Raw genomic sequence first — 15,152 nt, 5'->3', positions numbered from 1 at the left:
CCCTGCAACTACAGGAAACACATTGTGTTCTTTAGATCTTCTGGTACTGAAAGAAATACAAGCTATACTGGACTAAAATGAATGCTACTATGATTAACAGTATTACATTTATACACACGGTTACTGTGTTTGGTTAAGAAAAACAAAAGTTAAAAAGTCATTATATGTTTCTTTGAATATATGTTGATTACATGTTCATTGTATATTTCTTTGAAATAATTCTGTAATTTGGAACATGCTCTACTTAGTGAAGAATTTTAGTGTGTGGGTTACAGGATGTGAAAGGGAAAGAGATAACACACATTAGATCATTTGCTACATTTTTTCTCCCGTCACTGTGCTAATAGCTGCAAAACCATTCACCTCCTGCTGTATAAATCAGAAGACTGTTGGGGCTGCTTTAACTTGCACTATCTGTTAAAAATATCAAAGGGTAAATATGGACGCAAGGGATTACTGATCCATTGAATGTATTTTGTTAACGTTACTCTGTATAAACACCCGACCTCGGCATGTACTTAAAGAACTCTTGTCTATTTGGGGAGGCTTATGCTCTTTTCTGCCTTTAGAGAACTGCAAAGAAAGCATAGATCTGGCAAGGAACTAGCTCCATTTGTAGCATCCCCACTAATATAATAGTTAGATAACATATAATATCTAACAAATGTATTTAATGTTTGTTGAACACTACTTTATAGATATGCTTTTGAAACAGACATCATGAATATTAACAGGTACGTAGAAAGGTTACTAAGTAGCTCAAAATCAGTAATTAATGCCCAGGATTAAATATCACATAATAGCCTACTTAAAATTTTTCAGTTAACTGCATATGTAATGCACATTCTCAAACTAACTCCTCTGTGATTTCTACTCTCTTTGAAATTTATAGCTTCAAAAATATTCTTCATATCTACTTGACTGGACAGTGAAAAATGCAAAATAACTGTAACTTTGTTCACCAAAACTTTTTTAAAACTAAAAAGTAATGGTTGACTTTTACAAGATTACAGTAAGATTTCTAATTGGTGTAAAGAGGTCTGATTTCATTAATATTAACTGAAGATACAGCTACTGGACTAAAACTAATGGAGAAACAAAGAATCAGTTAACATATACTTGCACTCTTTCCCCTTGACATTCTTTTCAGTTAAAATACTTCCATTTATGTTTTGTATACTTACTTTGAACTCCATGGGAGCGAACTATTTTCCAGGTTTCTGAGGCTATCTCTTTCACATCCACTTGGTAATGATGAATGGGCACACCTCCATGTGAATCTGGCTTATTGAACGAAACTTTGGCAGTGGTTTGTGACAACTCTAAAACTCGTACTCCATAAGGATTTGATGGTACATCTAAAAAAGTACAAACATCAATTTAATAATAAGCAGCAACTAGGCAGACCTAAACAGTTGATAATCTACCCCTAAAAGTCTCCTTAGCACCTTGAAGGGAGAAAAAAAAAATTTTGATTACGATGTAATAATGTTTGTGTTAGATAAACAACTTAAGCTTTCTAATACAGACCTGTAAGAAAACCACATTTATTTTCTTGTATGCTAAAGTTATGCAGAAACATTTTCCATTTCTGCCTTTCTTTTATAATATGATCTTTTTTAATAGCTAATTTTGTCATAGGCAAATGTAAGAGATTAGTTTATTTACTATGTTTTATTATGTAAAAGAGAATAACAAACTTTAAATCAAATTTAACAAGAGGAACAGTTATGGCTAGATAGATCATTCAGAGTCTGAATTCTTTTAAATCAGATTATGACAAAAAACTGTAGAAATAATTTGGCCATTTTTATGAAACTCTGAAATACAGCTGAAAACATGAATCCTTTTTTTCTTTTTTATTCAAGACTGGATTCCAAGCTACTAGCAAGGAATGTTAATGGAAGGTTTCTATTCTCTTTTCAGGTTAAGAAATAATTTGTGGAATAGGTTGAAAGAAACATTTTCTCTGAAATCAAAAGCAAGTGCATATCTTTCAAAGTAGAAAAGAACTATGAAAATAAAGCAGGTGTCTGTAGGTGTTGAGATACTAGATATGAAACAAAAGCAAAAAATTAACCTTGGGGTCAGTACATCTTTAAAAATAGAAATATTGTTACTTTTACAATGTATGACCAAACTAACACATAGACGACAAAAGACTAACTTTTCTAGTTGTTGTACATTTTAAAGTGTTATAATTACAAAAAAATGTATTGAAAATACTAGGAAGAATTTTAGTCCTGTGGACAGCAGACCAGCGATTTGAAACACCATTAAAAATTTCTCTTCTGATACATCTGACAATTATTATTTGCATACCTGCTTACAGATTTGACATTGCTTTTGTCTCCATGGTATGGAAGATATTATTATAAGGACAAGTAAGAATTTGAGCCAAAGCCTATAATTTGGTTAGTGGGTACTGAACCATTTACATAAAATATAGACTTTATTCAAGGGCTGTCAGACAGTTGGGAATAAAAACAGAATCAAGCTGAGCTTCAACCAGTATTGGTACTTGAATGAAAATGAGACAAAAATTTCTGTAAAATATTAAAGAATGGATTTAAGGACATATTCAGCCATGAATTCTCAGGAAAAGGACACCTGCCAAAGCTGCTCTAAAGGGGCTGATTTGTATAACCTTTTAATAATCAGGCACCTAACTTTTTCCAGAAAAATTCTCTAACAGTTGTGAGAGTCAAGTGTCTTAATGCTAATATCATACCTCTGTAAATTCTTACAGTTAGCATTTCTGAATATAGGTCTCCTGAAACCTCCAATGCTTGGTGCTCATTGGGTTAAAACCAGCATAGATTTATTTACGTGGACGAACAATTTTAGTATCTTTTACGTAAAGACACAACTATATGAATCCATGACGTTAAAGATTTGAGTAGAATGCAAATCTCAGCTTGAGGGATTCAAACCCTCAAATCCTTTGTTATTCCAGGAAACATTCGTTTCACCAGGATATGGGATGTTGCAGGAAATTTTCACCCTTCTTAGTGCAGCTGTATTACTCTGCAGAAAAGAATTCAAGATTCATGGTCAGACAGAACGTGACCCAATGTAACCAGTATGCTATGCATCCAGGAGAACACAGACCTGGGGCTTGAATCTTTTTCTAAATTGATCAAAAAGTTGGTGGTTTTTTTTTTTTGGGGGGGGGGGGGAAGTTCAAAAATCCATACAGATTTTTTCCTGTGATCACATGGAACAAGAATTAGTTATATGAGTTGCTTGCTAAGTAAGCATAGATTCCAAAATCAGAGGAGGAGGAGGATGAGGATTAGAACCAGCTTGTGACCCCTCTCCTCCAGATTCTCATTACAGCTGAGCGCAGTATTTTTTTTTCCCTGCTAGTGACAGTACCTTAAGCACCATTCTGTGTACAGATTCTTTCTCTCCCTAGCTCAAATGACTGTTCTGGGTGGGAAAAATACAACATAAGAATGCCAGCAAAGCAATCCAGGATAGCCAAAGTAAAGCAGCAGGGCACTGTATGAGTGATGTGGATACCAATCACTTGGAAAGATGTATGCAGTACTGAATATGAATGCTCTTTGGATTTAATTGCAGGCTAAAAGCTGCTGTGGATACCTACAATATTACAAATGGTTTCTAAACACTTTTATTCCTTTTCTGTTGTTGAAAGAGTTAAAAATGAAACAAAAAAAATTGTTCAAGGTTGAATGAATATTTAATTTCATTCAGACTATTTTTATGTTAGTTTTTGTATGCTCTTTTTATAAGGAAATTCACTGTTACTTCAGTTTGGATTAAAACAATTATTTGGTCAATGGTATGAAACAAAAATGTGTTATTTACATATCCACTCTGTTCTTGACTTTCAAAATGTTAAGGAGATCTCTTTTCTTTGTGTGTTTATCTCTGCATATGATTAACTATAATAAACATGGCATAGGGAAGAAGACATCCTTCAGGAAGAACCTTATGTTCTCTACTGCAGATTCAGGTATAATTTCTGCCAAATGAAGATATGATTCCATTTGGTAATAAGCATAAAATGAAGCTCCTGTGAAAACCCAGTAAAATATTTTGCATAACTTGCCCAATGCAATATGTTTAAAACTCATTTAAGTGTGAAATACATCCAAAATACTATTTTAAATATGTATCCCACAATCCAAGCAACCCACACATGTAGGTAACTTTTATGTAGTTTTCAGAGTTGAATTATATCAGTTCTTAAGAAAAGAGTCAATCACCTGAAGAAAATACAACAGGAGACACATTCCTAGTCAAAATCAGAAACAAATACTAGCAATTCCATCAAGACAGAATAAAATACCTACTGCCTCTTTCAGACTAGGCAAATCTATAGGTTTTTCCCCAAAGAAGATCATTAGCAGCTTAATGAAGTGAATCTAATTCTGTAGTTCCCTAATGAGTATGAATTTGATCATGCAACGTAAAGAGCCCTCTCCGGTCCTGTTCTACCTAAACATTTCAGCATTTGAGCTGTCCTGTCAGCTGAAATTATTTGGAGCATTGCCATGATTTTTGCGTTAGAATTGCAAGAATATCATAAAAGATCATTGTTTAGTAGGAGTGAAGAATAATTTGCAAAGTTGTGTATTCTGAAGTCTGCATCTGGAAGGATAGAACTGTGGAGGGTTCTTGTTCTTTTTTCCTTCTAAAACCAACCCTGTGGATGGTTCTTGTTCTTTTTCCTTCTAAAGCCAACCAACCAAATGAATCTTAGAGGAGTTTAGCTATGGGCAGTGATTACTCTTTCATATAGTGTTACAGACAGAAGTTGAAGGACTATATAGTAGAAAAAGTATGGGATTTCTTTTCTATGATCTAAAGACCACTTAGTGATAACAGATTCTGGTATACCTTCTTAGAAGTTCCACTGCTCTTTGCTGTCGTTATACTGCTGTCAAAACAAAGGATAATTTACCAAAAGTTCAGCCTTTAAATTAAAATAAGTCATTAAAAAAAACAAGTGTCAGACATTTAGTCAACTTCATCTTCTCGCCACAGTGTCTATTCCTCTGTCAGTATGTGACTGTATTCACATATGATGTTAAAGAATTCCTTAAAAAGAAAAGAAAAAAAGATCCCCAAATAGTAAGTGTAAAATTGGACTTGGTGTATTTCGTACTCAGCACATAAAGCTGGTTAGCACAAATGAATTTTGTGATACGTTGGCTTAAATTAAGTAGTATTGGTTTGGTTCCAAAAACATTATTGCAGCTGATAGAGAAGCATACACAGAATTATGAGTACATGCTTATCTCCACTGATATGTAAATGCTCTTTCAAGTCTATTAGTATTATTACTCAACCTGTTCAATAAATGACCACCATTTATCACTGGAGATTTTCTTTTCAAGCTATTTTTTGGATAGTTTTATGGAAGAAAATAATTTTCCTTCTGAGAGTTTAGCAGTCATGGTATAAATGGAGAAAAGGAAGTGATGGTGTGAGAGTAGGTACTGCAGGTCAGAGATTTATCTTCCAGCTAGCTCTTGTCTCCTATCTCCTGTCAATGTATTCCTAGTGCAGTTCTGCAGCTTTTCCTGTCTCTGTATATCTGGCATATATATTGACTGAAAGTAACTATGTCTAAATGCTGAATGTAAGTAGTATCAGAACCATGGCAGGGAAAGAGATGGGGCTGGGGAGTAGACCTTTGGAGTCAAAGACCTGCATGAAATAATTCATGCTTGTACATCCTTAGAATGGAGAAAAATTTCAATACTAAATTTACAGGTTAGGCTCAGTCTTGCCTTGATGTCCTTGCTTGGGGACAATATTTGCAATCTATAGAATCTAATGCAATATTATGCATTACGCTACTGTAAGTAGTGCCTAGCACAGTGGAGCCCTGACACCCCCAAACCCAGTGTTTCCAGCCCCACGTAAATACTACACTACAAATGCCTTATGTTAAGGATACCTTTTCACTATTATTTCTACAAAATTTGAGTTTGTTTTATTTTCTGCATTTCATATAATTATATAGAATGTCCATATATAGCTCATGCTTTACATAATAACTTCCCATAATTCTTTTTTCATTACACATTCACTAAATATACTCTGATTTACCTTTTTATGTTTAAAACTCCAATACATATTTTTTTTTAAGTGTTCTGGAGTGTTCAGAAAAAAAAGTTTTCTGAAGAATTGACTGAAATATGTTAAGCAAACTGTTGTGAAAGTAGAGAATAGTAAGCTGTTTGAAAAACTGGCATCAGTAACATCTCTGATAGAGCTGTATTAAAAAGCCAAAACAGGATTATAGCTTGTAGGGAGTTATTTGCTCTTACTTGCATTTCCAGGGGGTCTCGTGAGAATTTGCTGAAATACAGTGCATAATCAAAATATCATGTTCTTTTTAAATTAATAATTATAATTGCTTTGTATTAAAATTAATTAATTGTTTATAAAAGCAGGAGAGAAATACATCACTAAAATAATCATCATACAGTATCATGCATTGTGATGGGACACTGTTTTGCAAATCTGAGAAAAAAATCAGCAGATATAGATCAGATGATATGCTGAGATGCTCTCATATGTATATACATCTTTATGGAAAAACAGTGCACAGCAATAACCACAACCTGAGTTCCTGTGTTTTCTTTGGCATAATTGTTCTATTTTCTCATCTTGTTCTGTCCTGAGAGGTAAGACACCAGAGGGATGCAAGTGGGATTTTTCCTTCCCTTTCCTACCATTTATGTTCATTGCTTTAAGAAAGACTTCTAGTAGCAAGTCATCTGATTTTGAGAGGAATGGAGAAATTATTTTAGCAGCTTTCACATTGTACTTCTACTGCTCTTCCCTTCCAGTGAAGCCTCACATGTAACAAATCTTAGAGATGATACTCCAAAGGCAAGTGTAGCACGTAGTCCAGCAGGACAGGCAGAACCAGTGCTATCATCAAATCAACAGATACACGTATTGCCCCAAAGAGAAAGCATGCTGCTGAAGAGAAATAGATGTAACTGACTAAAATCAGAGGGACATGCAGTCCTTTTGAACGAATTTAATGTAACTCTGCAAACCCTATGCCAGTCATGAGTCAGAAAATCAAGTCCCGAGATTTTTAGAGGGCTAAATCTACTTCCTAAATTAAATGATGGCAAAAGTAATATACAGGTAATAGATACAGTTTACCTATTCAAATCAATGCTAACTTCCCACAAGTCTTGAGATTTCTTAATTAGAGACAGAACAGTTGGTATAGAAATTAATTGTGTTTTTCCGTAAAGCTTAGAGCTTTTCTATTACTACCTCAATTTTGAACGTCACAGGGAGTATTCATTTTTCATATTTAATGCCATATGCAGTACTAATGAGCTGCCACAGTCATAATTTTAGCCCTATTACAGAAACTCAATTGTTCAAGTAATTCCATTAAAATAAATGGGATCAGCCAGGTAAATGATCATGAACACGACTGAAGATTCTACAAACTGTTCTCTTCTGGAATTTCTTTTCACAAAAACCAAAATTATATTATATTCATACCTAAAAAGGTATGAATTAGATTGTGTGAGTCCTTATATCGGGGAGAATTTTGTAAGGTGGAAAGTAGAGAATGTATTGTATGAAATTAGGACTCAGCTGAGACTAAGGATGGTTATGTGCAAAAGGAAGAGGTAATATATTTTTCATTAGTTGCATGTAGCTATCAAAGGAAGATCAGGTTTGCAACACAGCTAATACCCAAAAAAGTTGCAAAATGAAGGGGAATGGATCTTCTGGATGATGTAAAATTGTGCCACATAGAAATCTGCTGTTTTCTCAATAAAACCCCACATTTTTCTATTTTAGGAAGCTCAGCTCTTTTGACCACTGTTCAAAGACAAAAAAAAAATAGTGTAGTATCCATGGTAAAAGTGTGTGCTAGTAATCCATCCTTTAGAGGTAATGGGAAAAACTTTCAATGCTGTGTACAACTTCTAAGAAATTTCTTAATAAACACCTGTTTTTTATAACTCCTGAGACCCCAAAAGAAAATAATTACCCTATTGAGCAAAACTATAAAAATTAAAACACCAGACCGGGTAAGAGAGCCTCCCTGTGACTGGATGTGCACGTTTCAGCAATGCACCTCCAAAGGTCCTCCTAGTAGGGCTCCAAAGAGCTTATTTTCTTATTTAAAAAAAAAAAAAAAGTAACAAAAAGTTACAGCTGAAACTTTCAAGATCATAAAAAAATATAGTTTTTTTTAAAAACTATAAACATAAAAACTATAACATTAAAAAAAATATTTTTTTAAGTCCTACTTAAAAAAAAAAAAAATACAAGACCTTAGTTCTACCTGTATCCTTCAATATGTATCAGCCAGTCTGGCAGTATGGTATGACCTGAAAGTTATATGATAAAAATGGTCCATAACAATGCATCACAAGGGGTGTATAGGTTTCAGTATGGCTGTACCTTTGTTACTGTAAACTGCATTATAACTCCATAGACATCATTAAAGCTGGAACAATTTGCATCATCTAAATATGTAGATCTAAATGTTGGGAGACCTCAAAGCTTGCTGAACAATCGTTAGTCCATTCCACAAGAAACATAATTGAAAGAAATGCTAAGAAACTCTCATTTACTCTCAGTTAATAGTTATTTCTGTCAAAGAACAAACATACAGTCATATTTTTATATTTCCCTAAACAACAACAGATAGACCTAAAAATATTCAGAAATTCTGTAACAATTGGTTGTAGAACATCTCAGAGCTTAAATTAATTCAATCTAACACTCTGGGTCAAATTCTGCTTTTAAATAACTAAAAGTGCAAATGAAAATAGAACTTCTTTGCTGAAGTATTTCAGTCTTTTGTCATCCTTGGTTTACGAAGAAAATACCAGGGAGAAAAAGGAAAAAAGACTTTCCTAATTCTTTCTTATTTTTACTGCCTGCAAACCATATGTCTCTCCACTGAAGTAATGAAAATACACTGTTATAAATGTAGGATGTAATAAGGGCAAAGGAAAAAAAGTTAGACTAATTCAATTTTTTTCAAATTTCAGAAGGCCTTAAAATTAAATCCAAAGAAGATTCATATTCTGGGGGAAGTGGTTTATTTTACTCTATATTGCAACTCAACTTTTAGAGAATTAAAATTAACTGCAAACATTCCATTGGAATAAACAGAGAAAAAGTGTGTTTGAACTTAATTTTTATTAAAATAGAAAAAATATTTAATGAAAAGGAAAAAACTTTTTAACTTACCAGCTTGACCAAGTGTATACTCCTGATATCTTGTTCCTATTCTGTTTGTGGCTGTACAATTATACCGTCCAAAATCACTGTCAGATGTCGGAGCAACCTTTAAAATTAATACAGTTTGTAAATATTAGTTTCTAATCAAGTATCAAAGTTCTTTAAAAAAATCAGAAATGCAAAAATGTTCTCGTTAACCAGCACACAGATGCGTTCTTCCTTCAGCCTATCTAGTATATTCTCCAAACAGAGATCTAAATACACCCTTTTTCATGTTAAACTCACCCTTCTCAAATTCAAATGATGAATTTAAATAATGGAAAATGGTGACATAGTTCATCTTTACAATTTCACTTTTAAATAAGAAAAAAAAAATCTAATAAACTTCAAATTTTTTTCACAGACGCTATTGGCACAAACTGATATTTTGACTGAAATAATCAATGAAAGGTCTGAAAATTGCTGATTCCTATAGATGAAGAAGAATAATGTTTTACTTTTTATTTACAGGATTCACAATACATCAGACATTCAGGCAAAAAAGAAGATGTAAAGGATGTGGCTAAACTGTAAACTCAGGTGAATAAGGATATAAGACAGAACAGATAATAGATACCACAGGAAGCTAATGCTCTATTGGAATCCAGCTTGCCTGACCAACTGTTCAGGTGACAGAAGAATGGAAGAGCACTCAGAGAACCACAGACTGTAATGCATATTTTGTGTTGTTAAGCTTTACTTAAAATAAAAAAAACCCTAAAGGTGACCTTCAAACAAGAGTAAGACTGTGTCTCTTTAAACATATATCCTCTCTACAAGAAATGAGGTTATTTGTTTGGACTTTAGGAAAAAAACATAGTTTTTTCCAGGGCACTGTACACATCTTGCTTGATATCTGAATTAGGTCCCCCACTCTGATTAGCCCTATAGCTTCTCAATCTTTTTTCCCATGGCAACTGGGAAGCTTATGCTCAGACATAAGCCTGATACTAGATAGAACTGGAGAAAACTAACTTTTTCCACACCTGTGCAGGAAGACAGTATGTTGTTCCTGTAAGAGGTGAGACCAGGGCTGGAGACACTGGTTACACTTTGTTGTGAAATGATTAATTAAGGACCATGATTTGCTATACGCAATTGCTGAGTAGTTCACTGTTTAGTCAAGTTAATGAAGTAAACAGATCATTAAGTTTCACTCTTTGTCTTCTGCCTTTCTCAAGTTTTGTTCTTACATGTACCTTTTAGATAACAGAAGAGAGCTTAGTTGTTATTTTTCTAGTGCCTCCATGAGGAAACAGTTGCTATCAAAGCCAATTGCAGTTTATTATCACTTTACCCTTCTGCTTTGTTCTTGGCTGAAACCACACAAATATTTTTGTATATACCAAGCACCTACCAGGTAGTCACTTTAATTTTTAGTATTAACCTGATGGGTTAGTTTTATCTTTATTTATGTATTTACTTGCAAGAAATGCAAGTTACATTTTTGTTCACTGCAAATGGAAAACCGAGCATGAGCCATGCAAATGAGGTTTATTTTCTAACCGCCCACAAGAAATGTAGAGATAAATAAGTTCCTAAATAGTTTGTTTTAAAAAAGAGCTTTACTTATTAAATTATAAGTTTTCTTCTTAAATGCACTCTATGGTACTTGCAATGGTGCCAAACTGAGGAAGAAATTAATTGATGTCACAACATTGATTTCCATGTTAAGTCTTACCTCTAGAATCAGCTTTCTTCCTGTACTGTAGGTCTTCAGATGTGTTGTATTTTTTACTGGTAAAACTAATTTTCCTCTTCTCCACTGAACTGAGGCAGACGGATTTGCTAGCACTTCACAGCTTATATTGATGGGATTGCCTTCCCAAGAGTAGTACATGGTTTGATTTGACACAAATGTTGGGGCATCTGGTAAAAGGAAGTAATACACAAATATATTAACTGTTTTAGTAAAACAAACTGTACACCCCTATCCAAGCATTCATGTTTACATAGAAATTTCAATTGATTGCTGTATCAATTTAATACAGACCATGAAAATATCAGTATTCAACCTTGAGTTTCTTGAGCCTTTATTTTGGTAGCTTTCTCCTCTCCTGAAACTGTTTCAGCTGAAATTCTCAGGAAGAGAATACCTGCTAATTATATGTAGCATTAGGCAACACCAGGCCCTTGAAAGACATTAGCTCAGAAATGATAAAGAACATTTCTTCCTGAGGATGAGAAAGTCTTCAGCCAGACCCTTGTATGACAAAGGGAGGTGATGTATGAAACTTATATACGTATAATCTGGTCATTTTCTGATTTTACAGTGTCTTCTTTTGCTATGGAGAAATTACATTCAGTCTCCAAATTTTCATAGATGTGTAAGAGCTTCACCCACTTCTCACTGGAACTATCTTACACTTTATGATAACTTTCTAAAGAGAGATGTTTAATTGTGTGAATAAACCTAGACGAAAAAAATAATAAAAGAATACCTAAAATGTTGCAACGTATTCTACCTACTTCAGAAAAATATTGTGAGTATCAGTACACTATTTAGGATAATCTTTGTATCAGTTCCTTATGAAATCATCAAGCTACAGACAAGCAAAAAGATGGTGTGTCTTCCTTACAAACCCTCCTATAAATTGCTACGTTAAACATACAGCCAAACACTGAGTCAGATACAGAGGAAATTGCTATTTTGCAAACAAACCATGATTTTCAGATCACAATGCCAGTAGTGACAAGAATTATCTGTTTACTCACTGTTTCCCTGGATAGCAGGAACAGTTTAATGGTCTCTACAAAATTAGAGGGAGTAGCTCTTTCCCTGCTCTTCTACTTATGTCTTGGGTAAATAATATTTTTTGTCTATTGAATATTTATTTATAATTTTTTTTTATTTTGATCCTGCTCTTATTCTATTTTAAGAGTATTAAGAAAATATTCTTTATATTACTGAAAGTCAAGAAAAGTCTCTAGCACTATAATTCCAAAAGAGAATTATCAATTATAGCTGGTGTCATGGTATCTTTTGTTAATATTTAAAATACATATGTTTATATTTTTATTTTGATAAATAGCTCCTAAATGTTTCTAGATGTGTCTCTGGAAATTCTATTCTAGTTTTCTCACAAATAGTTTAACTTTAGGCTAGAAAATTGCTAATAGGTCTGTAAGAGACCAGAACTGAGCACATTTAACTAAGTAGTAAAATCTAGCTTCAGGAATGGTTTAAAACTACTTCCTTGTTTCTGAAGTGCACATTTTCAACTTCTGTGTTTGCCTTTGTCAAAAAGCATAACTTTTTGGTGACATTACGCTGCTGCTGCACGCATGCATACAGGCTTTGACCGAAAAGAACTGTTATCAGTAGAAGTTTTAAAGCACAGATCAAGGCTGCTACATTGCTCAATGCCAGCAGCATTTTTTTTAATAACTATTCACCCCTTATTTTTGTAGGAAAGCAGTGGTTTCATCCAAACAAGTGAAGTATGTCTTCCTATGAATTTATTTACCAGATACAGGAGCTCATCTTTCTTTTCCAAATGTTTTAATAAGTAATTCTAGTGCTCCTTAATTTTCATAGACCTTTAAAAAAAACCATATTTCATCATCTAAACAGCTTAATGCAAAAACGGACTATCAAAGAGTCTTCAGGATGTGACACCTTCCACTAGTGGAGCTCTATGAAGAAAAAAGCAAACTGCATATGCCTGTTTTATGGTTAAGTATGGTCAGGAATCTCAGAATACCAAGAGTCAGAGCCTTGGCTTTTTCTCTGGAAATGAAGTTAGTGGTGGGAGCCACTTGAAGAAAAACTGCATGAACTTACTTCTGCCTGGCAGACAGTTTTTGCACCTAATGTGTTCAACGTATGGATCAGAAATCTCATCAGAGTGTTCATGAGGCACAAAATGTGGTTATTTCACAACAAATTTTAGATAAGCACTGTCTTCCAATGCACAATTTCTCAGAATACCTTCACTCCACTAATGAACACTGGCATGAATGTGCAAGATAGAAAGATGTTCTGTCTGAACCTGACTAACTTTCCTTCCTAGGTAACATCATGTAGTTTGATGCTCTCTGTTAATTTAAATACACGTGGCAAACTCATATCCTATTTAAAATGTCTTACAAGTCAAAAAGTAGTGTACACTTCTATACTGCAAGTACAAGCATTTAGGAGAATAGGGACTCTCAGTTCAGACTGCTCTCTTCTAAAGGTAGATTTTGGATGCCTATAGTATCTATTTATTTATATTTTAAAAGAATAGGTGAGTTATGGACTGCCATTTATACATGACTACAGATACCAACAGACAAAAATCATAAAACACAAATAGGACTAAAAGTCCGTCAAGTAAAGATATATCCCAAAATCAACAACTTCCAAACATAAAGCATTCCTAAACAAAAAGAGCTTCACATTTTCCCTCTTAAAAAGTCTGGGTAAAAAGGCTTTGCAGCCATTTCCCCAGCAGTCGAAAGCTCCAATATAGCAAAAAGAAGAGGACACAGGATGACTGTGCTAATGGCTTGATTCAGACAAATTATCTTAAGTCAGATGATTTTTGATTTCCTAGTCAGGAATAGATTAAGATACCTGGAGTGATGTTTCACATGAAGAAAATAATTCTGGAAATCATTTTTTACAGTACAAATAAAAGTTACTTTACATTTCTTATAAAAAAAAAAACCAAGTTGGAAAGGAATAACCGGTTTATAAAGAGATTTTGTTTTTTCTTGTGTGCTCATCACTAACTGTAGAATATTACGTTTAAATGGTTACATAATTAGTATTTATCAAACCGAAACACACAATATGTTCAATGTAAAATAGAGCATGAAAAAATAACAAACCTTAAAGCCAAGGTTTTGAAAACATAAGGTTGACTATTTTATATGTCTACAAAATCTGATCCCTCCAGTTTTCTAGAATAACTAAGAAACAAATTAAGTTAAAAAAAGAACATTTATCAAGAAATGTTATCAACTGAAAATGAAGTATAACCAAGTAGAAATGAAAAGGCAGACCTTCTCATATGTTAACATATGTTAAGGATACTTAAATGCAATACATACTGTATAAAAAGAAAAAAGCTTCCATGCAGATCAGTGAGAAAGTTAAAAACATTAAAAAATAAAAATATGCTCTGCTTAGCTTCTATTCAACTCAGAATTAATTTACGCCTGACAAAAAATAAATTCAGGGTGTAAATGAACTGTTCTTTTCAATCTTTTGTACATAAAGTACCACCAGTTAAGACAACATAGTGGACTTCTATGGAGCTAAATACAGAACTAGGAGCTTGAATACACTCCATTTCTAAAAAAAGCAACCGTGATGATATTTATTATATCTGAACCTTATGGCACCCTACTGAAAAAAAAAAAACAAACCAAACCGAAAAACCAACCCTGCAGAAAAGTACAAAAGCTACTTTTCATATTAGTATAGACACACAATAAATCATAGAATGGTTTGGGTTGGAAGGGATCTTTAAAGATCACCTACTCCAGCCCCCCTGCCATTCAAAGTCCCATCCAACCTGACGTTGAACACTTCCAGGGATGGGGCATCCACGACTTCTCTGAGCAACCTGTTCCAGTGTCTCACCACCCTCACAGTAAATAATTTCTTCCTTATATCTAATCTAAAACAACCATTTTTTAGTTTAAAACTGTTGCCCCTTGTCCTATCACTTCAGGCCCTGGCAAAAAGTCTCTCTCCATCTTTCTTATAAGCCCCCTTTACATATTGAAAGGCTGCAATAAGGTCTCCCCAGAGCCTTCTCTTCTCCAGACTGAACAACCCCAACCCTCTCAGCCCTTCTTCAGAGCAGAGGTGTTCCAGCCCTCTGATCATTTTTGTGGCCCTCCTCTGGACCTGCTCCAACAGGTCCATGTCTGTCTTGGGCTGGGGACCCCAGAGCTGGATG

At 34.0% G+C, this 15,152-nt stretch overlaps 1 protein-coding gene across 1 annotated transcript in view; it reads right to left on the bottom strand.

Annotated features, from left to right (window-relative positions):
- The window catches only part of NCAM2 (neural cell adhesion molecule 2), a 337,227-nt gene that overhangs the window by 66,250 nt on the left and 255,825 nt on the right, over nucleotides 1–15,152 (bottom strand). The window contains exons 11-13 of the mRNA XM_075494582.1: nucleotides 10,940–11,127; nucleotides 9,229–9,325; nucleotides 1,185–1,358 (exon numbers count right to left, since the gene is read on the bottom strand). Coding sequence (XP_075350697.1) covers nucleotides 1,185–1,358; nucleotides 9,229–9,325; nucleotides 10,940–11,127 — 459 coding nt within the window. The remainder of the gene's footprint in view (nucleotides 1–1,184; nucleotides 1,359–9,228; nucleotides 9,326–10,939; nucleotides 11,128–15,152) is intronic.

This window comes from Mycteria americana, chromosome 1, assembly GCF_035582795.1.
Source record: "Mycteria americana isolate JAX WOST 10 ecotype Jacksonville Zoo and Gardens chromosome 1, USCA_MyAme_1.0, whole genome shotgun sequence".
Taxonomy (NCBI): domain Eukaryota; kingdom Metazoa; phylum Chordata; class Aves; order Ciconiiformes; family Ciconiidae; genus Mycteria; species Mycteria americana.
This window is presented reverse-complemented; position numbering and strand designations above follow the sequence as displayed.